The sequence below is a fragment of the Carettochelys insculpta genome, chromosome 13 (assembly GCF_033958435.1).
Source record: "Carettochelys insculpta isolate YL-2023 chromosome 13, ASM3395843v1, whole genome shotgun sequence".
NCBI lineage: Eukaryota > Metazoa > Chordata > Testudines > Carettochelyidae > Carettochelys > Carettochelys insculpta.
The window spans coordinates 38,849,692-38,874,764 of record NC_134149.1 but is presented as its reverse complement, the minus strand read 5'-3'; the positions used below and the strand labels follow the sequence as shown (position 1 = coordinate 38,874,764).

The window sequence follows — 25,073 nt, the reverse complement described above, 5'->3', positions numbered from 1 at the left end:
CTTTATGTCATTCATATCTTATTTCACTTTCTTTTTAGGCATTTGATTTGAAATCACAACCCAGTAATTTAGACAAAAATCGCTAAGCTGTGAACCAACTGTTTTTACATTTCCATGTACTCTATTTCAGAGTCTTAAAAAAATACCCAAACTAATATTGCATGTGCTGAGTCAGGGAGCAAGTCTGCATATAAAATTTTTAGTATGTTTTAGTGAACTATAGCACTACAGAGATTGCATCTTTCCCCCCAACATAAGACACCCCAAAACTTCAAATACTTTTAATGAACTATTTGTTTCTCTCTGAGAGGGTCAAAACTTAGTTTAAGAAATGAAATTGCAAACTCTCAAGTCAATAAACTGTGCTTATATTTGCATGTAATCCTATTTTACAAAACCACATTTACTTCCAATGCACAAGATTAAATAATATATGTAAATTTATTCTGAGAAGGAGTGATCTTTTAAAATAGTAATGTCTCACCTAGTAGTATATTCAGGCCTATTTGAGATGCAGCAAAACTGAAAAATAATTAACTGTGGTTTTTACTGAGTTGATACTATTGTTTCAGTGGCATTTCTAATTTGTCTTGAAAATATCATTTTACTTCCTTACGTCTGACACCTTTCATCTCAAGCACAGACAATTTGAGATAAATTCACATCTAGCTATAGGTACAAAAACAGTGCTGCTGTGTGTGAAATTTCTATTTGAGGATCCTGGATCATATTGCCCAAATCATCCTGTCACCTAAACTATGTCACCTTTCTTTTCTAAGATGAGCATGGAACTCAGCACACGCTATAGGCAAAGGAAAGTTTCTTAAACTGAACTGCAGGTATATCTGGTTTTTGGAAAAGGGCATACAAGCCAAAATAAGTCTTAAGTCAACAGAAGAGAGCAATCTTGTTCTAGCCAACGTTGACAGGTTGAATCTCTCTAATCCAGAAGTTCCTTGTCCGGCAACATCCATAATGGGGCATGATTTTATTTAAGCGGACAACTATTTATCATTGGTTCGACAAAGTTTCCTGTGGTCTCAAAGTTTGCTTCCATCCACCAGTCCTGGCTCTCAGTGTTCTGGGCTGCTATTTAGCTGTAATTTACTCCAAATGTCTTCTAGGACCCCAGTAAATAGTGGAAGTGTTGGTAACATGCTAGACAATGGACCACTTCTCTTGGTCTGGCAAATTCTCTCATTCAGCATGGAGAGAGGTTCAACCTGTAGTAAAACTGAGCAGATAAACTTGACATGGAGCTGAATGGTGGAGCATATTGTAAATGGTCATCCTGAAAGTCTATGGCAGGAGAAGTGGAGGAAATACTTTAAAACTCTGTATTTAACCCTGAAACCCATTTTTGAGTAGAGTACATGTCACAGTACCTAAAGCTATAGTTGTGAGAGGCACGAAACTGCTATGCAATAATCTAGAAGTACTGGCCTATAATTTTCTCAATACTGCATGTGACCTGGTGAGAGAGAGAGAGAGAGAGAGAGAGAGAGAGAATCACCATGCATTGGGTTACTGGGCTTTTGTAGCACAAACTTATTTGTCTAGCTTTACTGAAGACAGTAACGATCAATTAACAGGAAGAATACACATTCCTCTAAATAAGCAGCCTACCAAAAACCATTTGGGCAATAAAAAGACAATGGGAAAAGCTATTCATTTTAGGTATCCTAGGTATCCTGCACCCTGTCTCCAGTGAAGGTGCAAGCTTTGTCTTTTCAGTGCTGAGAGCCAACAGTATAAGGCCTGACCTGAAAACTGGAGATTCACACTAGTCCATCTTAAGAATGAGAAGTACTCAAGGTCTGAAACCCAACTGGAGATACAAATGAAGACACCCATAGTCAGATGGGCACTTAGCCTAGAAATTGTGACAGAGTGCTAAAAGTATTTTCTATGGATAAAGGAAGGGAGAAGAGTGACTAATAGAACAAACACTTAACGAAAGTGGAAATGTACTTTGGACTTCTCACATACAACAATCACTGTAACGTCTAAAATTCTGTTGTTACTCGAGGACTGTCAAGAAACCAGCTGGTCCTTGAAAAACAAGGAAAGAAATTTTTAAATGGACAATTCTCTCCTAATGGACTTAACCGGGGTCCAGTAAGCCACTACAAACACAACTACAGATGTGACAAGTGAATACATGGCCTATTATGAATCTACCACAGGCCATCCAATTATAACTAGAGGATCATTTTAAAAAATAACATGATTTTTAAAAGGAAGAAAAAAAACAAGAAAATGGAGGGGGGGGACAGGGGCTGACAAGCACCGTTTATTTACAATGAAGATTGAAAAGGGCACTAACTGTTTTCTTTTATTCCAGATTATACTTTTTTAATCAAAGAGGCAAGCAAGTCATATATTCTAGGACTTCGTTTTTCCAACTCAGTAATGTGTGTTGAAAAATGAATTTCCACTGAGTTTATCTACCTAATTACCTCTAGACATTTTTTCTTTTATTGAAATATATAAAGACACAAATGTACATACCAAAATAATTGAAAAGATGCTAAAACAGAAGAGTTGGGTTTTTTTTAAACTTTTTTTTGTTTTTAGATTGAGAATTAAATCACATTCAAGATACACGAAACCTACCTGCAACTGTAAAGCTTCATGGTTCTCCAATCCTTCCACAATTGGAGAAAACCGTTCTCTGTTATTTCTCTCAGCTGCAGTTGTTATAGCTTCTAAAAGCTTGTCCAGACTGAAAGACCAAGTGAGAGATGAATTCATTGGCAGTTTACCAGAGAGCTTACCTACACTTTTCAGTCTTACTCTTTAAATAACCATCTAATCATTTTCAAATGCCACAAGAATGTGAAAAAGCACAGGTAAGCCTTTCCACATGAAGTGTTCAAATACCAAACCTCAGTTGACTTCAGAACACCTACAATACTTCAAAATGGGGAAAGAAAAAAAAATAATCAATAAATACCTGGAAAACCTTAACAGTCTGTTTTTCTGGTAATCTTGGTCAAAAAGCAACTACACAAGTTCAGAGAGAAAAAAAACTATTTTGCATACTTTGCCATTTCAATACTATGGCCATCTTTAACTAGTTAGCAGCACCAACACTGGATGTGTACCAATGTTTGTAATTTAGCATCTCACTATCTCTTCATCTAAATCTAATTATGTGCATATGATTCAGATCCTTACCATGTAATTATTTGATAAGGTCTCTTATCAAAGGCATTTACAAATTAGAAGTCCATTGGGTGCATTTGCTCACCTTCATCTATACTCAATTTCTGAAAGTATTCTAGCAAGATAAAAAGAGGTGTGATATACTCCCATAAAAACTAAAATGGTTTGACACAAGTTCAGAACACCTCTTCCACTCTATTCTTGCTCCGAGTTATTGGCTGGTAAGTCAGTTATCAGTTCCAGAGACATTGACAGGCAATGTATCTACCAAAGCAATTTCAAAGTTGGCAGCAAATGGGGACTTTCCATGGTTTTCATTCACAGAGTATTGTAAGATTTCAATAAAAGCCAACTATTCACAGTTCAACAGTTCAAACATGTCATGATCCAGATCAAGTCAAATGTGGATTAAAAAGAAAAATGGACTGAAAGTATAACTTGTACAAAAACCTCAGTGTCAATATTTTAGTATCAAAGTAGTATTTTCAACATATGACCTATCAAAACATTTGCTCTGTCCTTTGATGTAGTTAATCTCTTTTTTTCACCTAAACTAAGTGCTATACAAAAAGATGGGAAGTCTACTGAAAACAATTTTAGATGAATTAGTTACCTTATCATCAGCCACCAGTTTACCCCATCTTTTACTATTACAGAAGAAAATAAAGAGTAACAATAGTCTGCAATGTGAAAACTAATCTCAACTTCTGCAAGAGCCTTCTCATGCCAGAACAAGACAGTAACACAAGCTAGGTCTTTGCGAAAATAACTATGTACAGTATCTCTTCAACGTACTACTTACATATTTTCCTCTCCAACAATACAAATGGCAGAGAGTATTTTCACTGTTTCCGTCATCATGTTTGGCTGCTTTGGATCAATTGCTCTTGCTAGTAATAGAAGACTTCTTTCGTCTCCTAGAATCCTTTGCAATCCATACTTTAAAAACAGAGACAACAATGAACTCTATGTGAAGGTCACCCCTTCTCCTCATACACATAAAACCTGGATATTCAGCATTTGATACAGAAGTATTTTTTCAACTATTTTCATTTTAATGGGAAACTTGATTCGGAACACCAACATCTTTATTGCTTGTAGACCAAATTCATCTTTTAACCTATAATCTTCTTTCCTAAACAAATCTTATTAATTCAGATATGCTGAGCATAACAGGTATTTCAATTATGGAGTTCCATCTTTTTACCCCCACTATATCCTGGGACCAAAAATTTCATCAACACATTCAGCTAAGGAACAGCAATAAAGCTAAGTAATAATAAATTGATACATTTAACACGAAACTGTGAAGAAAGTACCAATAATGGACTGTTTTGCAGTTTGTTGTAAAAGACTAAAAGTCACAAATCATCTAATAATGCAATTTTCAAAACACTCACACAAATAAAACTCTTCTCGGACATAAAACTTTGAAACTAACTTTAGACTCTCCTTTATAAGGTTAGCGTCTGGGTACAGAATCCCTACGTATTCCCTTCACAGGCATGGACCCCTCCATGGGGAAAAGTTAGTAGTACTGAGCACCCACCCACAGCCAAGCTCCCACTCATTACCCCTCCCATCAGTGGTCCCCTCATGTATTAACAAGCTATGTATAAAATTAACATCTTAAATTTGAACTTGTCAGAATCTGAAATCTCTAAGGTTAAAACAAGGTTTTGGTTTGGTTTGGTTTTCCTCAAGAGACAAAGCACCCACAACTCGTTTTGTGGTCAATGGGGGCTATGAATTCAACAACTCAAAGTCTAAACATGCATTTACCTTGCTAAGCACCAAACTAAGTGATTAACTGTGGACACCCAGGCCTGAATAAGATGACAAAGACTAGGTCATCTGTTTTACTATTTAACAATTTTTCTCTCTTGTTTTGCTCTTCTATTTCTACAGAATAAAAAGCTCACAAGTTCCCAACAATCTGTTCACTCAAAGTAGCCTTAAAAGACAGTTATGTTTTTTGTAACTGGCATTCTTTGAGATGTGGTGCTCAGACTCATTCCAATTTAGGTATGCGTGCTCATGTGCATTTTTCCCCTAGGAGCATCAGTAGGTGAGCAACTTTGGCAACCCCTGGAGTGGCATGTAATGGCCCAGTGTAATGGGCCACTCAATTCCTTCTTGCCAGAAACAATGTCAGTTGGGAAGGAGAGCAAGGGTTGTGGGATGGACATGAGGAACAAATCTTGAGCACCAGTTAAAAAAAAAAAGATAACTATTTTCTTTGTCAAGTGATTGCTCATGTCCATTTCACATTAGGTGACTCCAAGCAACACCCACTGAGGTGGGTAGGAGTTCATGGATGCATTGATTGCAGCAGAGCCCTGCCAAACTCAGTGCTGCATCTAGCCTGCTGCGGAAGGGTGTAGTGAGCCTTAAATGTGTGGCCTGAGGACTACGTTGCAACTCTACAACTATCCCAGACTGGCACTTACACCAGGAAGGATGACAGTGACACCCAGGCTTCAGTTGAACTGGCCTGAACAATCAGAAGTGGGGGAACTTTGACAGTTCATACACGTCTGTATATACGAGGTAATTCAGTTGGCATGCCACTGAGTAAACACAGGCCCTTCATCCTATCAACTACAATGACAAAAAAGCTGAGAAAGCTTGTGGACTGGCTTGGTATAATCCGGATAAAAGGCCAGGACACGCTGAGTGTGCAGCCACCTCTTTTCCTCTGTCTTGCAATGTTTTGGGCAAAACACAAGTCAGATGATGTCTTGGTTCATGTGGAATGAAGAGACCACCTTCAGTAGGAAGGCCAGTTGAGGCCCTCGACTGACCTTGTCATTGAACATAACAGTGTAGGGGGGCTCCAACCTCAAAGGCCAGATTTCTGAAATGCCTCTCACTGATGTCACCTTCCAGACAAACAGGAGAGGGAGCAGGCTCTAAGTGACTCGATGAGTGGTCCAGTGTGTCAGGAGAGGACTACATTAAGAACCCACTGAGAACTGGGGTCCCACACCTGCAAAGTGACTTGAAACCCTACAGGAATCATAACATCATGCCATGCAGGTACACTGTCTTCTCTCCAATTGACGCATGGGAGGTGGAGATGGCTACAAAATGTACTTTAATGGAGGGGGGCACCAGACCTTGGCAACAAAGTAGCAAAAGGTTGTCAAGAACTGAATTCACCAGTGTTCCAGGGAGATACCTCACTCCACCACCCAACAGGAGAACTCTGCCCACTTTACTTGGTAGGTCAGCTTTGTGGAAGGTTTCCAGCTTCTTCCAAGCAGATATACTCAGCCTCACTTAGCCACAGAGCATCCATGCTGTGATATGCAGGGATGCGATGGTGGGACGGAGGAACTAGCACTGGTGCTGTGACAACAGGCCCAAAGAAATACAAAGGAGTTGGGGGCGTTAGGGAGAGAGCATATTACCAACTGCAGTAACATCCCAAAGCAATCCCCTTTTGCATATTCATAGGTCAAAACATCTTGGGGCTGAGGTGTTGAGTGCACTGAAGAGGGTATCTGCCAGCTCCTCTAGCTCCTCTGCCTGTAGTCCCACGTTTTAAGGGTACTCTCTTTAGGACCTAAAGCACAAGCCTAGTGCGCCTTCTTATCCTGTGGCACAGGAAGAGGGAAGTTTGGAATGGCCTGGTCTATAAAGGATGAAGAGGAAGAAGGTGCCGTAATTTTCACTCCCTGATTCAGCAGTACCGCTGAAAGGTCCATTAAGGGGCTTGTGAATGCAGGAGGTTTCCTCCCCAGTAGCTTGTGCATGTTAGGGGGTTGAGAAACTGAAGCTGAGAGTCTCCCAGATACACCCGAAACCAATGTAGGAATGTGGAGCTGCTGCGTAAACCCCCAAACTCTCACAAAATTTATTAAACTTATGAAGAGCTATCTACAAGAGCTGCTAAACAGAAGAGAGCTAACAATGAAGAGACAAAGCTAGCAGCGATCATGCACTGTCACTGGAGGCAAGGAGGAACAGAGCCAAGGTAGAGTATAGTGCCCCTTATACCACACCTTGGTGGCATCACTTCACAGGTTGCCAGAGCAGCTTCTCTATGGATGTTAAGGAAAGAAAACTTCCACCACAAATGCTGGAGCTGTGAGGCTTCGGGTAAAACGCGGGTAGTACTATTGGTTCGTTAATGTGAAACTCCGAGGAAACTTTCGGAACGAAGGCTGGATGTAACCGCAAGATCACCGCTTCCTTTCCGAATACTGTGCAGGGCAGCGCTGCCATCACTGCTGCAAGTTCGCTCACCCTGCGGGCTGATGTAATCGCAAGAAGGAAGGTCGTTTTTATTGTAAGTAGTCGGAGGGGTACCGTGGCTAATGGTTCGAAGGGTGGTCCCAATAGCGTGTGCAGTACCAAGTCCAAACTCTATGACGGTGGTAGCGGTTTCCGAGGGGGGTACAGGTTTACTAGCCCCTTCAGGAGCCTTGTCACAATACGATGGGCGAATATGGTGGGCCCTTCCTCTTTGTGCCGAAAAGCTGATATAGCTGCGAGGTGGACCTTTAGCGAGGATAGAGAGAGCCCGTCTTGTTTGAGGTCCAGCAGGTATTCCAAAATTACAGTTATAGGGACATCGAAAGGAGTTAACTGCTTGGAAGAGCACCAGGAGGTAAAACGTGTCCATTTCTGTTCGTAAGTCCTCCTGGTGGAGGTTCTTCGGCTACACTCTAGGCCTTGTCTTACTCCCTCTGTACATGTGCTCTCTAAGGCGCTGAGCCATGGATTAGCCAAGCTTATAGGCGGAGTCCCTGAGGGTGCAGGGGCACTATGGACCCCTGAGCCTGCGTAAGTAAGTCCAGCGCTACCAGTAGGGGGAGTGGGGGATGACCCGACATGTGCAGAAGCAGGTGAAACCATTGTTGTCGGTCCCAGGTTGGGACTATGAGTATCATGCGAGCTCTCTCCCTTCTGGCTTTCTGCAGAACCTTGTGGATGAGTGTTGTGGGGGGAAACGCGTAGAGTAGAGGGCCCTCCCATGAGATCATGAAGGTGTCCCCCAAGGACCCCCACCCTATTCCTGCTCTGGAGCCGTACTGAGGGCATTTCTTGTTGTGTTGGGTGGCAAACAAATCGACTTGGGGAAACCCCCAGGTGCGAAATATGCGTCGGAGCAGGTCGGAGAGGATCTGCCACTCGTGCGTGAGTGCAAAGCACCTGCTCAGTTGGTCTGCCTTCACATTGCGGACGCTGGGCAAGTACGAGGCTTTCAACGTTATGTTGTTGGCAATGCACCAGTTCCACAATCGGACTGCTTCTGCGCATAGCACACGGTACCGTGCCCCTCCTTGTTGATTAATTAAAACATGGTGGATGTATTGTCGGTATTGATCCCGACTACTTTGCCGTGCAGGCATTTCCGAAAATGTCTGCATGCACTGAACACTGCTCTGAGCTCCAGTATGTTTATGTGCAGTGTCTGTTCTGCGGGGTACCATAGCCCTTGCGTCACCTTGCTGCCAATGTGCGCTCCCCATCCTATATGGGAGGCGTCGGTTGTAAGAAAAATAGAAATTTGTGGTTGGTGGAAGGGTACTCCCACTAGCAGGTTCTTGGGATCTGCCTACCATGCTAGTGACTTTCGTACCTCCGGCGTGGGCGATACTACCCTGTGGATGGTATGGGCTGCCGGTCTGTAAACACTCGCCAGCCAATACTGCAGGCTTCACATGTGTAACCTGGCATTCTGTACCACAAACTTGGCAGCCGCCATGTGCCCCAACAGTTGCAGGCATGTTAGGATCGGCAACGTGGGGCTGTACATCATGATGTGTACCAGGGATTTGATGGTGCGGAAGCAGGCGTCGGGCAGGTGTACTCTTGATGTAATAGAGTTTATGCGCGCCCCTATGAATTCTATATCTTGTGTGGGTTCGGTCTTTGACTTTGCGAGGTTGATAACTAGGCCCAGCGAAGTGAACGTGTTCGCGGTGACATGTATCATGCGTAGGACCTCTGCCTTTGAGGCCCCTTTCAGTAGGCAGTCATCCACATATGGAAAAATAAACACGCCCTGCCTGTGCAGGTAAGCTGATACCACTGCCAGGGTTTTGGTAAAGACTCTGGGTGCCGAGGATAGGCCGAACAGAAGAACCCCATATTGGAAATGCTCCCCACCAACCGTGAAGCAGAGGAAACGTCTGTGTGCCGGGTGGATTGTTATATGAAAGTAAGCATCTTGTAAGTCGAGGGCTGCAAACCAGTCTCCATCGTCCAGTGCCGTAAGTATGGAGCCAACTGTAATCATCCAGAAGCGCTGTTTGCGCAAGTATCGGTTGAGGCCCCATAGGTCCAAGATCGGCCTCCAGCCTCCTGTTTTCTTCTCTGTTAGGAAGTATCGTGAGTAAAAACCTTTTCCTTGGAATTGTTCTGGTACTCTTTCTACCACCGCTATGAACGTGAGGTGATCCACCTCCTGCTTCAGCCTCGTCTCATGAGAAGGGTCCCTGAGAAGAGGCCGGGTGGGAGGTTTCGGCGGTGGTAGTGACTGGAGGGGGATTGTGTAACCCATGGCTATAATTTCCAGCACCCATTTGTCTCTTGTGATGTTTTGCCATTGGGAGTACAACGGTTTGAGGCGATGATGGAACATGAGGCATTAGAGATGGTGTTGATAGTGCAGTCCTCAACATACCCGTCAAACTTGCTGCCTCTGGGCTTGCCCCGAGGTTGTGCGACTTTGTTGAGAATGTCGCCTGAGGGCCCTGTACTGTTGCTGCTGTTGATGGCGCCCTTGGCCATAGCCTTGCTGGTACTGTGCACTTTGTGGCTGGTAAGCGTAGCGCCTTCGTTGGGGGTAGAATTTCTTTTACTTGTATGGAGGAGTGTAGATACCCAGGGTCTTAAGTGTGGCCCTCGAATCATTGCTAGAGTGGAGGACCGAGTCGGTTGACTCTGCAAACAACTTTTGCTTGTCGAAGGGAAGATCTACGATCTTCGCCTGTAGATCTCTGGGGATACCAGATGTCTGGAGCCAGGATTCCCTACGCATTACCACTGCTGCGGCTGTTAAGCGTGCTACTGTGTCCGCCACGTCCAGGGCAATCTGAACTCCCGTTCGCGAGGCCGCGTAGCCCTCCTGGACGATCGCCTTTAACACTGGCTTCTTGTCCTCTGGGAGGAAATCCATGAGAGAGGTAAGCCTAGAGTAATTGTCAAAGTTATGGTTTGATAAACATGCTGTATAGTTTGCCACTCTCAGTAATAAGGTAGAGGAGGAGTAGACCCTTCTGCCGAACAGTTCTAATTTCTTAGCATCTTTATCTGACCTCCCTGATTTATACTGAGGCGTCTTTGACCTCTGTTGGGACGATTCGACCACCAAAGAATTGGGCTGTGGGTGGCTAAACAGGAATTCCATGCCTTTGGCTGGGACGAATTATTTTTTATCCGTCCTTTTATTCGTAGGCGAGATAGAGGCTGGAGTCTGCCATACGTTAGTGGCTGATTCCATAATGGCTTCATCCAGTGGGATGGCGATTTTAGATGAGGCCGGGAGTCTCAAATTTTTCAGGAGTTTATGATGCTTCTCCTGTACCTCTGCTAATTGAATGTCCTGCGTGTATGCTACTCTTTTGAACAGCTCTTGGAATTGTTTAAGGTCATCCGGAGGGGAGATGTCCCCGGGGACAACTGCCTCATCTGGGGAGGATGAGGAGGCGCCGCTAGGATAAACCTCCTCCAACTCCTCTGGTTCCTGAGTTCGCTGGTATGTTTGCTCCTTCGTGTGCTGCGAAGGAAAGTCTCGGGATTCTGGACCTATTTCCACCTGGGACAACTGCGTTCCTCTCCCAGAGCGAGAGTGTATGCAGGAGTGTTGGCGAGGAGTGGGTGGGGATCTGCCCCTGGATCTGGACCTCCGATGTCCGTGTTCAGTATGATGAGGACGGCCATAACAGCACGGGCAAGGGCCCAGTGATGGAGACCTGGACCACAGTCGGAGTGTGTACCTATGATGTCTGGAAGAGCAGGATCTCCGTGACAACATTGATAATGGTGAAGCTGGTTTGTGATAGTGTTCATAGGGATCCATGCCCGAAAAGGGTGAAGGTGGCCTGAGCCAAGGCGAAGGTGGTTGGAGGAACAGGGAGGTGGGTCTGAAACAGGCTGTTGGAGTTGCCACCCAGCAACGCGGCATGTGTATCTCGGGGGGTGGGGGGGGGGGGGCGCTGGGTGATAATGGGCAGCGCAGCAATATCCGGAGATGGACTATGGTGCCGGGTTTTAGCCCTAGCTTTCCCCTGCCCCTGCAGGGTGGGTGCCGCCCCCTCCCATGCCGGGGATCTCGGCCCCGCTGTTGGTGCCACGCTCAATGCCGTCATATGCAGTGCCATGCTGGTAGCTTCCTCCGGTGCCATTTGGCCCCTTGCTGGGTGTCAAGTGTGCGACCGCGCTGCCACTTTCATCAGCCCGCGGTTCAGGGCTCTGCATTCCGCTCGTCCTGCTCGCTGAAGTCGCCGGCAAGTATCGAGCCAGGGAAAGTTTCTTCTTCTTTTGCACAGAGGGGGTCAAAGAAGACGCCTTCCTTCTGTGCAACCCTGAGGGCCCTCCTGTGTGAGGCTTCTCCGGTGGCTCAGGCTGAAGGGCCTTATCAAACAAGATCATTTTGAGCCTCATTTCTCTGTCCTTCCTGGCCCTGGCTGTAAAGCTTAGCACAGTGAGAGCACTTCTGGGTAACATGGGACTCCCCCAGGCAACGAATGCACTTATTATGCCCATCAGAGGCCGGCACAGGCTCCCGGCATGACCCACGCTGCTTAAACCCCAAGGAAGACATCCTGGTGAGTCTTTAACTGTTAATAGGGTACTTAGCCACTAATCACTGTGTTCTTCAAACAAATAACATTTACGGCCTTAGGGCAGCGGACAGCTTAACTCAGCCTTCTTTGTCTGCTCTTCTCCCCTCCATTCCTCTTCTCTCTTACTTGGTTACTCTTTTTTTTTTTTGCCCCCCCCCCCTTTTTTTTTTTTTTTTTTTTTTTTTTTTACACATATAATAGTAAAAAAAACAAGCTAACAACTAGAATTAAACAGTCTTATCAGTCTCAGGCATTGGAGCTGGAGCAGATTCCGTCTGCAGCCATTGGCAGTTGAGAAGGAACTGGCGGGGAACGGATCGCGCACATGACCGAGAGCACGCGAAGGAGCGGCGTGCATCGGCGCATGCGCGATCCAGAGGAAACTGCTAGAAGATTTCCGATCTGTGATGCTGGGGCGAGCCCGACACCTACTGTGGAGCACCCATGGGGACCACTCGAAGAAGAATCATTGAGAAGCAAAAAAACACCCTATCCTAACTGGTCTGGCCCTGGAGAAACAAGCAAAGAACAAAAAACAAACCCATCTCACTGGCCTGGACTCACTCTAACTAAATACATCAAAATAAAGAGAGGTGTATAGACACATTCAGGGTGCTGCGGCTCCCTCACACTCCAGCCCCCAGAAAAAGGAAGCGGAAACATCACCACGATATCCAATCATAATATGCTGATACATGATCAAAGTTACCTGAAACTAAACAAAACTATTCCTCTTACCTTATTATTCATAAATGCTTTGAGACATTGAATAAGCTTGTACTGATTCTTCTTGTCTATACTTTCTTGCCTTGAAAGAACAAACAATAGCATTAACTAGGGTCAAAATCTTAATAGTTTCCATCTCCCACTTCAGTGTTTTTGGGTTCTTACTGTTTCTTGTCCAGAAGCCTTTCCAGTACATCCAAGAGAAGCCCAAGACCTTCATGTCCAAAATTGTTCACCCAGCTGTGGGGAGAGTAAAATATAGGTTAGGCTTTTTTTTTTTTTTTTTTCAAAATTTCATTCAATTAAACTTGCAACTGTTCTCCAATATGATGATTTGCCCCAAATTCCCAATATAATTTATAAATGACTAAAACTCGTTCAAACCAATTTTAATGTATTGACATCTAACTCCCACTGTTTGGTCATTGACTCTGGCTAGCTTTGAATATGAAACCAAATTCCTCCAGATACAGAATATAAATCCAGTAGTGATATTTTGTAAATTGCTTTACATTTATCACCCACTCCACTCTGAGCTGCCAGTGGTCATCTGTTTTGAGCTTCCCAAGGGCAAGCCTCTTCCTTCTGCTCTGTGGAAGAAGACAGCTGAATAAGTCAGTGCCCTCCTCACCCTCACCCCGACACACATGGCCCTGCCCAATTGAATCTGTAAGTCCTGCAAATAAGCATATGTAGACTTCCCAATCAAGTTCCATTAGGGACTCTCCCTTGCGTCCCTACACCTCTCTGCCCAGCCGCTGCTGCCACAGCTGTTCACATGCAACTTTTGGTACCAAGAATTCAACTCAAGAAAATACCATGAAGAATCACCAATGACATTGTAAGCCTACCCCATATAAAACACAGTTGATTAGATGACCTAACCATCAACTTGATGCCACAGCACAACTTTGTGACTTGTCTTCACTCACAACTATTTCAGGTTTGGGGACAATTTATACCTTAAAATTAGTGGCACAGTTATGGCCTTTTGATGGCTTACCTGGAACAATGCTTCCTCAACTCTCCTCCCCTTGCACCCCTTCTCTACTTGAACTGCATTAATGACATCATCATCTGGACCCACAGGAAGGAGACTCGAAGAACTCCACCATCATTTCAACAGTTTCCACCCCACCATAAACCTCAACTTGCACCAGTGTACAAAAGAGATCCATTTCCTGGAAACTACAGTGCAAATAATTGATGGCCACATAAACACCACCTTATACCAGAAACCTACTGACCACTATGCTTATCTACATGCTTCCAGCTTCCATCCACAGCACAACACATGGTCCATTTTCTATAGCCAAGCACTAAGATACAACATTTGCTCCACTCCCTCAGAGAGAGAGAGAGAGAGAGAGAGAGAAACACCAAACAAGACCTTTACCTAGCATTCTTAAAACTACAATACCCACCTGAAGAAGTCAAGAAACAGACTGACAGAGCCAGACAGGTACCCAGAAGCTACCTACTACAAGACAGGCCCAACAAGGAAAATAACAGACCACCATCAGCCACACAAAACCCTGTAGGAGAACACTTCAATCTCCCTGGACACTAGGTAGCAGATTTTAAAATAGCATTTCTGCAACAAAAACACTTCAAAAACAAACTCTAAAGAGAAACTGCAGAGCTATAATTTGCTTGCAAGTTTGACACCATCAATTTAGGCTTCAACAAAGACAGGGAATAGCTGGTCAGCTACAAAAGCAGTTTCTCCACTCTTGGTATTCACTCATCCACATCAGCTGCTGGGAGTGGGCCACATTCTTCCTGACTGAATTGACCTCATTAACTCTGGCCTTCCTCCTGCTCAGTAACACACTTCTTTTCATATGCCTGTATATTTATACCTGCCTCTGCAATTTCCACTTCATGCATCTGATGAAGTGGATCTTTGCCCATGGAAGCTTATGCTCCAATAAATCTGTTAGTCTATTACGTGCCGTAGGACTTCATGGTTTTCATGATCACTTGTGGACCTGAAGCAATCTTGTAAGAAAACTAAAGAATTCTTTATAACTCAGTATTAAGACATTTGCAATAATAAAGAACTATACTAATACTTGTGGTGAAAAATGATCACTCTAGATTTATCAATAGCTTGCAGTCTGACAAAAATGACATTAACTTATTAATTTCTGCAATGTGTTTGTATTCAGAGGCACAGCCATAGGCTGGGTTACAAATGAGAGCAAAGTTATTGATGAAGTGTAACAAATGATAAGCTTCTATTCAAAAGTTTAGATGTTAAGCTTGATTCAGAAGGAGTAAGAATAAACTCATCCTTCAGAAAGGCCAACCTCTCCAGTATCACCACTGCTCCTGACTACCTCATCAACACCAATATCTTATCAAAGAACCTAACCCTGGATGTCACTACCCAGAACTAGAGGTTCAAAGTCTTTTGGTAAGAGTCACTGGTTTGTGATTTGTAGTGGCTGGTGAGAGTTTGTTTAAGGTTGGCAGGCTGTCTATAGGCGAGGACTTACCTGCCTCCCAAGGTCTGTGAGAGTGAAAGATCATTGTTCAGGATGGGTTGCAGATCACTGATGATCACCCACAGACTGCTATGCTTATCTACATGCCTCCAGCTTCCATCCAGGGTATACTACACAATCCATTGTTTACGGCCAGGCACTAACATACAACCGTATTTGCTCTGATTCTCCAGACAGAGACAAACATCTACAAGACCTTTACCAAGCTTTCCTCAAACTACAATACCCACCTAAGGAAGTGAGGAAACAGATTGACAGAGCCAGATGGGTACCCAGAAGCCACCTGCTACAAGACAGGCCTCGCAAGGAAAACAAGAGAACACCACTGACCATCACATACAGCCGCCACCTAAGCATCTCCAGCGCAGCATCAGTGATCTGCAACCCATCCTGAACAATGATCCCTCACTCTCACAGACCTTGGGAGGCAGGCCTGTCCTCACCTAAAGACAGCCTGCCAACCTTAAACAAATCCTCACCAGCCACTACAAACCACAAACTGGTGGCTCTAGGCCTGGAACCAGCCCCTGCAACAGTCCTCGCTGCCAACTCTGCTCACATATCTACACCAGTGACATCATCACAGGACCTAACATCAACCATACCATCAGGGGCTCCTTTACCTGCACATCTACTAATATAATATATGCCATCATGGGCCAGCAATGCCCCACTGCAATTTACATTGGCCAAACTGGACAGTCTCTCCGTAAAAGAATAAATGGACATAAATCAGACATCAGGAACGGTAATGTACAGAAGCCTGTGGGGGAACACTTCAATCTCCCTGGACACTCAGTGGCAGATTTAAGGGTAACAGTTCTGAAACAAAAAAATTTCAAAAATCAAATGGAGAGAGAAATCTGAGCTGCAATTTATTTGCAAATTTGACTCCTTTAACCATGGATTAAACAGAGACTGGGAGTGGCTCACAGCTTACAAAGGCAGTTTCTCTGCTCTGGGTGCTAAAATCTTCCCATTAGACTCTGACAATGGCTCACATCCACCTGTCTGACCTGACTTGTTTTTCCCTCTTTTGATAAGTGCTGTGGATACTGGGCCATTTCCACCTTGCTGAATAGACCTTGTCAGCTCTGGCCCTCTCTCTTACTGGGACCCCACTCTGAGTACCCCTCTGAAACCACCACCCCCCCACTCATGCATCTGATGAAGCGGGTCTTTGCCCACAAAAGCTTATGCTCCAAAATATCTGTTAGTCTATAAGGTGCCACAAGACTTCTTGTTGTTCTCGAAGCTACAGACTAACACAGCTACCTCTCTGATACTAGGGAAGTCAGTACAAACTAAAAATTCACTCAGACAATGACTTGTTTCTACTGCTTCATCTGCTTTATACTGAAATGCAAGTACAATATTTCTATTCCAATTGGAAATAAGATAGCAAAAAGTCAACCAGTTTTCAGTAGTAGTCTTCTGTGATATTTTTGCAAGTAAGTAGATTTTAAGTGAGGTGTAATTTGGTGGAATGCAAAACAAATCTGACTCCTGAAAAGGGTACAGTAATTTGTTAAGGTTGAATGGCAGTTGTTTCAAGACCTCAGATTACCTTAGGACCACTTTTCTTAACCAGCTATATGCATACACTTAAAGGTACAAGAGAGAAGTCTGGGAGTACTTATAATTTTTTTTAAAGAGGTACTTGTAAGTGGTGTTTGTGAAGCAAAAATAAGGGCTCTACAAGAAAATTCCATTACAATAACATTTATAATTTAAAAGTAATTATTTTTTAAGGATTTATGAATTTATTAAGAACAATTTTCATTTGTGTTTGCCACAATAAGTCTCCCTATGTAATGCCAGCTTAGCCAGAAAGTGTGGACAATGATGTCACTACTCAGCACTGTATGTACAGTCAGCCAGTGATGCAATCACCTGTTCTATACCACTATAAACCTAGTACTCGCTCTCAGGGCCGGCTTATGTCAAGAATATGTAGCATTAAGACTTGCAATTCGTGAGTTGTTACCCTTTGCCCACACATACTTGTGTGAAACTGGGTTCTCGAATTAGGCAGCAACAAAAACAAAATACAGAAATCAACTCAATGCCATGCCAAATATGCAAATCCAACTTTCCAGCATTAAACCAAACATAATGAGAATTTGCCAAGAAAAGAAAGTTTTCACTCTTCCCATTGAAAACTACCAATAAAATGTATATTAGTTTTTGAGCTTTATTTTTGTACACATTAAATGTGATTTCTGTTGATAGGTATGTGCAATTGTACTAAATGTTGCTCTCATGGCCTTGTATAGCATTTATCATTATGTTTACTTATTTGTAGTCTATTTTTCAGCTCCATATACAAGACTGTAATTAGGGGTTCTGAAAAATTCTTTCAAGTTTAAAAGGGTTGCATGGCCAAATAAAATCGGGAAAAACTGGTCTAGAGCAACTCAACATTTTTAGTGTTTCAAGGCAAAATATTCTTTTCACAGCAACTGCCAAAACATTTAAGGGGGAATTTAACATCAATTCAACCTGAGGAAGATCTGACCAAATTTCAGTGCACTCAATTAAATTTAATAAAATTATGAAGCAACTGAAAACAGGGAATTATGGAAAGTGTCATGTAAACTTAAGCGATTAGTACCAGCTCTTTCGGTGACTCATTAAATTAACCTGGGTAAAAGCCCAACCACATCAACCTACAAGCTCCCTCATTTTAACATCCTGCTCAGTTCTTTATATATTTGGGCGACCTGTGAAAGCCAGGTATTTTTCCTTCAGAACTCATGGTCTCATTTACAAGAGTTCAAGCTGCTAAGCACGAATTAAATGAATGTTATGCTCTCTATGGCTATATAACTTTGAACACTAGCTGTAATACTATAAATGAAGTTGCATTAGGCAACCTGAATTTGCAAAGAATCAGCAGATTGGTGATTACAACAGATTAAGGAAAAAACATTAGTATCCATGGCCTAACTGCAAACTACTTGTTTCCTGTTTAAAGTGCATACCCTTTGAACCCCTCCCCCCCTTTTATTTTTGTTATTTTGTAATACGTATGCTTTTAACCAACATAGATTTAATGTGGTGGAATATCCCTCACTCCTCACTTGAGACATGCTTGACTGCTTAACAATTGATGTCTTTGGATACTGATGACATTTTAGTATACAGAACGAAATAAAGTAACAAAAAATACCTTTATATATTGTATGTATAAAAATGGTTCTCAGACATATTAGTAATCAGCTATAGTAAGTACTAGGAATCCATTAGCTAATGGATGTGGTGGGATGGAGTGATCATTGGCCACATTATTACTACTGCCAAGGTAAAAACTCTTAACATGGCTTGCTGAAGTCAGAAACTAACAAGCAAAGCAGCAATTTAGTCATATCCTGCGAGCATATTTTTAAATAAAAAAATAATTTCCAACATTAAGAATTTAAAGGCTTTGGAATTTAATTCCACATATGCACCAGCCACTAGATGGCCCCGAAGAGCTAACTAGGTTCAGAAGAGCCTTACAGGACTGACAGTGCAGACACACTATATCCTAGAGATATACTAAATGTAGTAGCAAGATTTCAAAGGATCTTAATGATTATGCAGAGGGTCAGAAGTTGATGCAGTGAGGGTCAGGAAGCTAATGAAAAGACTCATTTCTACAAAACTTAATCCAATACAACAGGAAAGGCAGGAAAGGTTTATGAATTGATCAATTATGGTTTCTATAGATTGGAGGGTAGAAAAGAAGAGCTGATTAGATATTAGATTCAAAGACAGGAAATAACCAAAAGGAAGCCAAGATGCTTAGAAGTGAGGATACGAAGAGAGGATTTCATCTAAAAGATCTTGAAAAGACGACAGACACAGGACTAGAGATGAGATACATAGGGAATGCATGAGACCGTCCTTTGAACTGGATGGAGAAAAATCTCTCTCAGATGATTTGAGGAATGCGTAGGGCCAGAAACTAAATTTAAATATTTTAAAACATCAGGAAAGGAAAATTGGGCTTCTAAGTTTACAGGAAGCAGAAAAGTGACAAAGGAAATGAACAGGCTGGTGTGAACAAGGGCCATTTCCCCTACCCCTACCAAAAGAGGGGACAAAAATCTACCTATAGAAGGTTGTAACAGTCAGAAGAGTTAGACTGGACAGAAGCAAGAAGAAGAATCAGGATGACAGGCTGATAAACTACAAGCACACAGATGAAAAAAATCACTGGGGAAAATACTAATTCTTGCTAATTCATATTCACATTGTTTAAAACAATGAGGGAACAAAATGTACAGAACGTAGCAAAGCCAGAAAGCAGCTGTGTAAAGAGGTTTAGACAAAAGTTAGGCAGTAGTGGGCTTGGACTGGCATCTCAAATACTGGAAACAGCAACCAAGTTGTTGTTGCCAGCCATGTGTTCTTCAAACTAGCATTACACATTTTTTCCCCTTCATGCTACCACAACACTAGTGAGAATTGTGTGGCTTGTAACAGCAACAGAGTGATAGGGTTGTGTTCTTACCTATATACTATTCTGTTTTCCCAGTGCAGTATCATAATATATCTTCCTCCCTCAGAATACGTGATAATTTATTACATTATATATATTAAATTATAATTAAACAGTATATTAAAAAATATATTTTCTTCCCTCAATATACAGTTAATCTCAAAAGCTAAAATAGCTGAACTCATTCTTGGGGGGAATTTTTCTTTGGGACAGGCAGCTTGACACTCTCAGTGCACCTTTGCCACTTGCTCCCCTTTGCTTACTGGAAATCTTCAAAGCAAAATGCAAATTTGTTCTACTCCTGTGAGGATTATTTTCCATATCTATTTTTCTTTAAGTGGTTTCTGATATCTTTGAAGGCTTCACCAGTTCAGTAATCTTTCATAATCCAAGTTTCATTTTTGTATTTTTAATTTCTTGATGGAGAAAAAAATGTCATAATATCTATTAACAAAAACATTTCAGCATATTAAATACCATCATCATGTTTCTTCTTCTGGTATGAACAAGTAATTGTTTGGTGCAACACATGAAATTATTGACTTAAATTGTAGATTATAATAAAGCGTGCACATTATTTATGAGCATACAACACTAAGTAAAACAAATTAAGAGACTTGAATATACATAATATGCAGTAAGTTAGGCTCCAAAACCTATTTTTAAAGGAAACAAAAACATTATCATCTTATCCCAAATATATATTAATTATGTTTTTAGGAGTAAATTATGTTCTCCTTTCTCAAACCAATTTCTCTTTAAACCCATGGGAACAGCAACTACATGATGGAAACAGATATAGACCATAAAATAGATTAATTGTTTACTACTTACTACACAAGATAGTATAAACGTTTTTGCTTTGGAAGGCTGGTCTACAGTACAGTTAAATCAACACAAAACAGCTTTTGTCAACGTTTGCACTACGGCCTTGTTCCTGCCAATGGTAACTATTCTACTACACTAAAATACTACACTCCACCTCCCTAAGAGGCATAGGGCTAATGTCAGTGTAGTTAGGCTGACACAGAGTTCATATAGACCAGTGGTGGGCAACCCGCAGCCCATTAGGATTCAAAGTGTGCCCTACGAGACATTATGTTTACCATTGCTCACATGCAGGGTTGCCAGATTGTTCTGTCATCTGCATAGGTCTCCCCACACCACTGGTATTACTGAAGTGGCACGGATGTAAAACAAGGCCATGGGAAGTGCCTGCTGACTGCTCACAACATTGACTGTGAGAGCCGAGTACTTCCTCTGCATCCAGTCAAAGTGCTGCTATGGTACAATCAGCACCTCACAAATTCCAGGTATGCAAGCACAGTTATCAAAACTACCCTCTCTCTGGAGACCATTTTGGTTACAACAATCTTGAGGCCCACTGAGATGAAGAAGGGCCCCTCATGTGGCCCACTTACCAACTCATCAGGGTTGCCCATCACCAGCTGGAGCTGTCAAATTAACAAGAAATGTTGAATAGTAACAGAGAGAAAGCCGTGCAAGTCTATACACTATCAAAACAAAAAGCAGTCAAGTAGCACTTTCAAGACTAGCAAAATAGTTTATTAGGTGAGCTTTCGTGGGACAGACCCACTCCTTCGGACCACCTAATCAACTATTTTGCTAGTCTTGAAAGTGCTACTTGACTGCTTTTTGTTTTAACATTAATGATGGCAGGCTCCCATCATTGTGACATCCAGATGGCAGCACCTGAGAGATACAATGTACAACACGGCCTTGTCGGTGTTTGGAAGAAGAGCTGGAAACACAAATAACTGGTTCGAAGCTAACTCCGATGAGATGATTCCAGCCATCGAAAAAAAAGCGCTGCGCTCCTGGAGTAAAAACATTCGCCGAGCCAGAATACCCTGCAAGCACTCAGAGCAGCCAGAAAAACAGTACAGCAGATGGCCAGGCGCTGTGCCAACAACTACTGGCTCAAGCTATGCAGCAGCATCCAGACCAGTGCTGACTTTGGTAACCTCAGGGGAATGTACGAGAGCATCAAGAAGGCATTAGGACCCACCCAGAACAAGATGGCACCTCTGAAATCCAAATCTGGTGATGTCATCACTGACAAAGCCAAACAGATGAAGCGCTGGGTCGAGCACTACTCCAAGCTGTACTCACGCGAGAACATTGTGGTCGACTCAGCCCTCGATGCCGTCGAACTCCTACCAGTAATGGACGAACTGGATCAGGAACCAACTGTGGATGAACTGAAGAAAGCCATTGACAACACTGCAGTAAGAGAGGCCCCAGGCCAGGATGGTTTACCACCAGAGGTAATCAAGTGTGACACAGACACTTTCCTGGAACCCCTACATGAGCTACTGTGCCTGTGCTGGACAGAGGGAGAGGTTCCACAGGACATGCGCAATGCTATCATCATAACCTTGTATAAGAACAAAGGAGACAGAAGGGACTGCAACAATTACCGTGGAATCTCCCTCCTAAGCATCACTGGTAAACTGTTCGCTCGTGTCATCCGCGGCAGAGTCCAGAAGATTGCTGAGAGGACGTATCCTGAATTACAGTGCGGATTCCATGCAGAGAGATCTACCGTCGACATGGTCTTCTCTCTGAGGCAGCTGCAGGAGAAATGCGGGGAGCAGCGGAAGCCACTCTATGTTGCCCTTATCGACCTAACCAAGGCCTTCGACTTGGTCAGCAGGGATGGACTGTTCAAACTGCTTCACAAGATAGGCTGTCCACCACAGTTACTCAAGATGATCCAGTCTTTCCACGAAGACATGAGAGGAACCGTCCAATACAATGGCACATTACCGGATGCTTTCAGCATCAGGAGCAGTGTCAAACAAGGATGTGTCCTTGCTCTGACATTGTTCGGGATCTTCTTCGTGCTCCTCCTTAAACATGCCTTTGGATCTTCAACAAAGGGCATCTTTTTGCACACAAGATCTGACGGCAAACTGCTTAATCTTGCAAAGCTGAAAGCTAAATCTAAGGTGCGGGAAGTCCTCAGAGATACACTGTTCGCAGATGACGCTGCTGTTGTGTCACACACAGAAGACCAGCTTCAGAAGCTGTTGGATCGGTTCTCCAAAGCATGCAAGGACTTTGGGCTCTCCATCAGCCTAAAGAAGACAAATGTACTTGCTCAGGATGTTGCTGATTCTCCATCAATCAGCATTGACAACTATACATTAGAGGTAACCACAAGTTCGTTTACCTCAGATCCACCATCACTGACACCCTGTCCTTGGAGACTGAGCTAAATAGGAGGATTGGTAAAGTGGCCACGACTCTGTCCAGACTCAGCAAGAGTGCGGAATAACAACAAGCTGTACACTCACACCAAAATGCAAGTCTACAGAGCCTGCATCCTCAGCACCCTCCTTTACAGCAGCGAGAGACTTGGACCCTGTACGCCCGCCAGGAAAAGAGGCTGAATGTCTTCTACTTGTGCTGCCTCAGGCACATCCTTGGAATATCGTGGAAGGACAGAGTGTCCAACACCGCTGCCCTTGAGCAAGCTGGAATCCCAACTATGCACACCCTCCTCAGGCAGCAGCGGCTCTGCTGGCTTGGCCACGTCCACAGGATGAATGATGGAAGGATCCTAAAAGACATCCTGTATGGTGAGCTAGCCCCTGGCAAAAGACCTCCCGGGCGCCCCCAGCTGCGCTACAAAGATGTTTGCAAGAGAGACCTCAGGGAAGCAGACATCAAGCCAGACAGCTGGGAGGAGCTGGCAGCCGATCGCAGCAGATAGAGGCAGGAACTATACAAGGGCCTTCGGAAGGGTGAGTTGAGGATCAAACAGCTAGCAAAGGAGAAGCGAGCCCACAGAAAGCACAGCAAGGACCTGCCAGACACCCATTACACATGCAACAGATGCAGCAAGGACTGTCACTCTTGTGTGGGTCTTCACAGTCACAGCCGATGCTGCAAATGAGGATGCCAAATGGAACTACAAAGAGCACGATCCATAGTCTACGTAGACTGAAGGATGCTACTACTACTACTGATGGCAGGCTCCCAACTGTGAACCCTGGTTGAAAGCTCAAGCTCTAACCGTCAACAGGTGAAGGGTTCCCTTACTCTGACAGAGTGAGCCTTGTGCTGCCCCAGTGCTTCTGGCTTCCTGCTCCCAGCCAGGTTGTTGCCAGGGAAACTCTATACCCAGAACATCTGCCAGTCTCCTGATTGTGAGCCCTGTACCAAGAGCTAGAGTAGGGATCCATGCTCCAAGGAGAAACAGAGAGCTGAGTGCAGGGAGCTGAGAGCCCAAGGGCGGCAACCTCAGATGCAAGAGGGAACTCTGTGTGGAGTCCTGCTTGTAGCCAAGCTCTCATCAGAGAGCAGAGATGGGAGCCCAAGCTCTTAAAACCATGCTGCCCCTCTGAAGTCAGTAAAAGTGCTCTTAGTCAGGGGACACATCAATGACAGGAGGAGAGCAGCACGGACATGAAAAATCACTGGAATTACTAACATAAGCTGACTTAAGTTTATTATGTAGACATGCCCTTAGTCTCATGTGGTGGTTTTTTCAAACTTCTAATAGCTTCTCTTTTTATTTCATCTCAATATGCTCTAATGTTTAATAGAAGAAAAAAGTTTCTAATTTGTAACTAAATATACACTTTACCATATAATTTTGCTACAAAAATCTGAGCCATCAACCTTGGCCATTCTGAAATGTTATATAATGTTTTAATGTTTGCTGTAAAAGAAATCAAGTGTTACACGTACAGCTGCATTTCCTCCCGTCTTCAATTCATAAGCTTCATTTTATGTGTTTTTCTAATACTGTAGACAAGAGTAACTGTAATAATGGAATTCTTCCCATTCCAAGTACAGTCATACCGCAAGATACGCCCTTTTGGGTTACGAGAGTTTGAATTTACAAGGAGTTTCATTTAATACCCCTACTTCGACTTACGAGGCATTTCCTTGAATTTACAAGGACCAATTTGAATTTTGTGTGCCTCAGCAGAATGTGGCCACCCTGCAGCGGGAGAAAGGCCGCGGCTCCAGGAAACGGCTGCCCGCAGCTGCATCCTGCCCGGCGCATCTCTCCGCAGCGGTTTCCCGGACCCCCGGCCAGGCCTTTACCTTGACACTGCTGTGACTGGTCTGGGTCTCCACCCTGGCGCTGCTGCAGCGGCATGCCCCAGCCCCTGGCCACAGGCTCCCAGGCACTCCCGCAAGACGTGGATGCTGAGCACACAGCCCATCCCAGCCCTGACCCTGCCACTCGCCCCCCAGGCGGCTACGGGGCAACCACAGCACGCCCTGCACAGCTGTGCCTGGGGCGCCATTCGGCGCCTGCAGCTTTCCATCCCATTTCACGCCTGGCTCGCCTGCCGCTGCCACCCTTGGCTGCTGCCAGAGGGGCCTCTCCACCGCGCAGCC

At 43.7% G+C, this 25,073-nt stretch overlaps 1 protein-coding gene across 4 annotated transcripts in view; it reads right to left on the bottom strand.

Annotated features, from left to right (window-relative positions):
• Positions 1-25,073, bottom strand: part of DIAPH2 (diaphanous related formin 2) — an 829,633-nt gene that overhangs the window by 650,683 nt on the left and 153,877 nt on the right. For all 4 annotated transcript variants that reach the window (XM_075008062.1, XM_075008063.1, XM_075008060.1 and 1 more), the window contains 4 exons: positions 12,861-12,935; positions 12,708-12,777; positions 3,971-4,107; positions 2,617-2,725 (listed from right to left, as the gene is read on the bottom strand). In XM_075008062.1, coding sequence (XP_074864163.1) covers positions 2,617-2,725; positions 3,971-4,107; positions 12,708-12,777; positions 12,861-12,935 — 391 coding nt within the window. The remainder of the gene's footprint in view (positions 1-2,616; positions 2,726-3,970; positions 4,108-12,707; positions 12,778-12,860; positions 12,936-25,073) is intronic.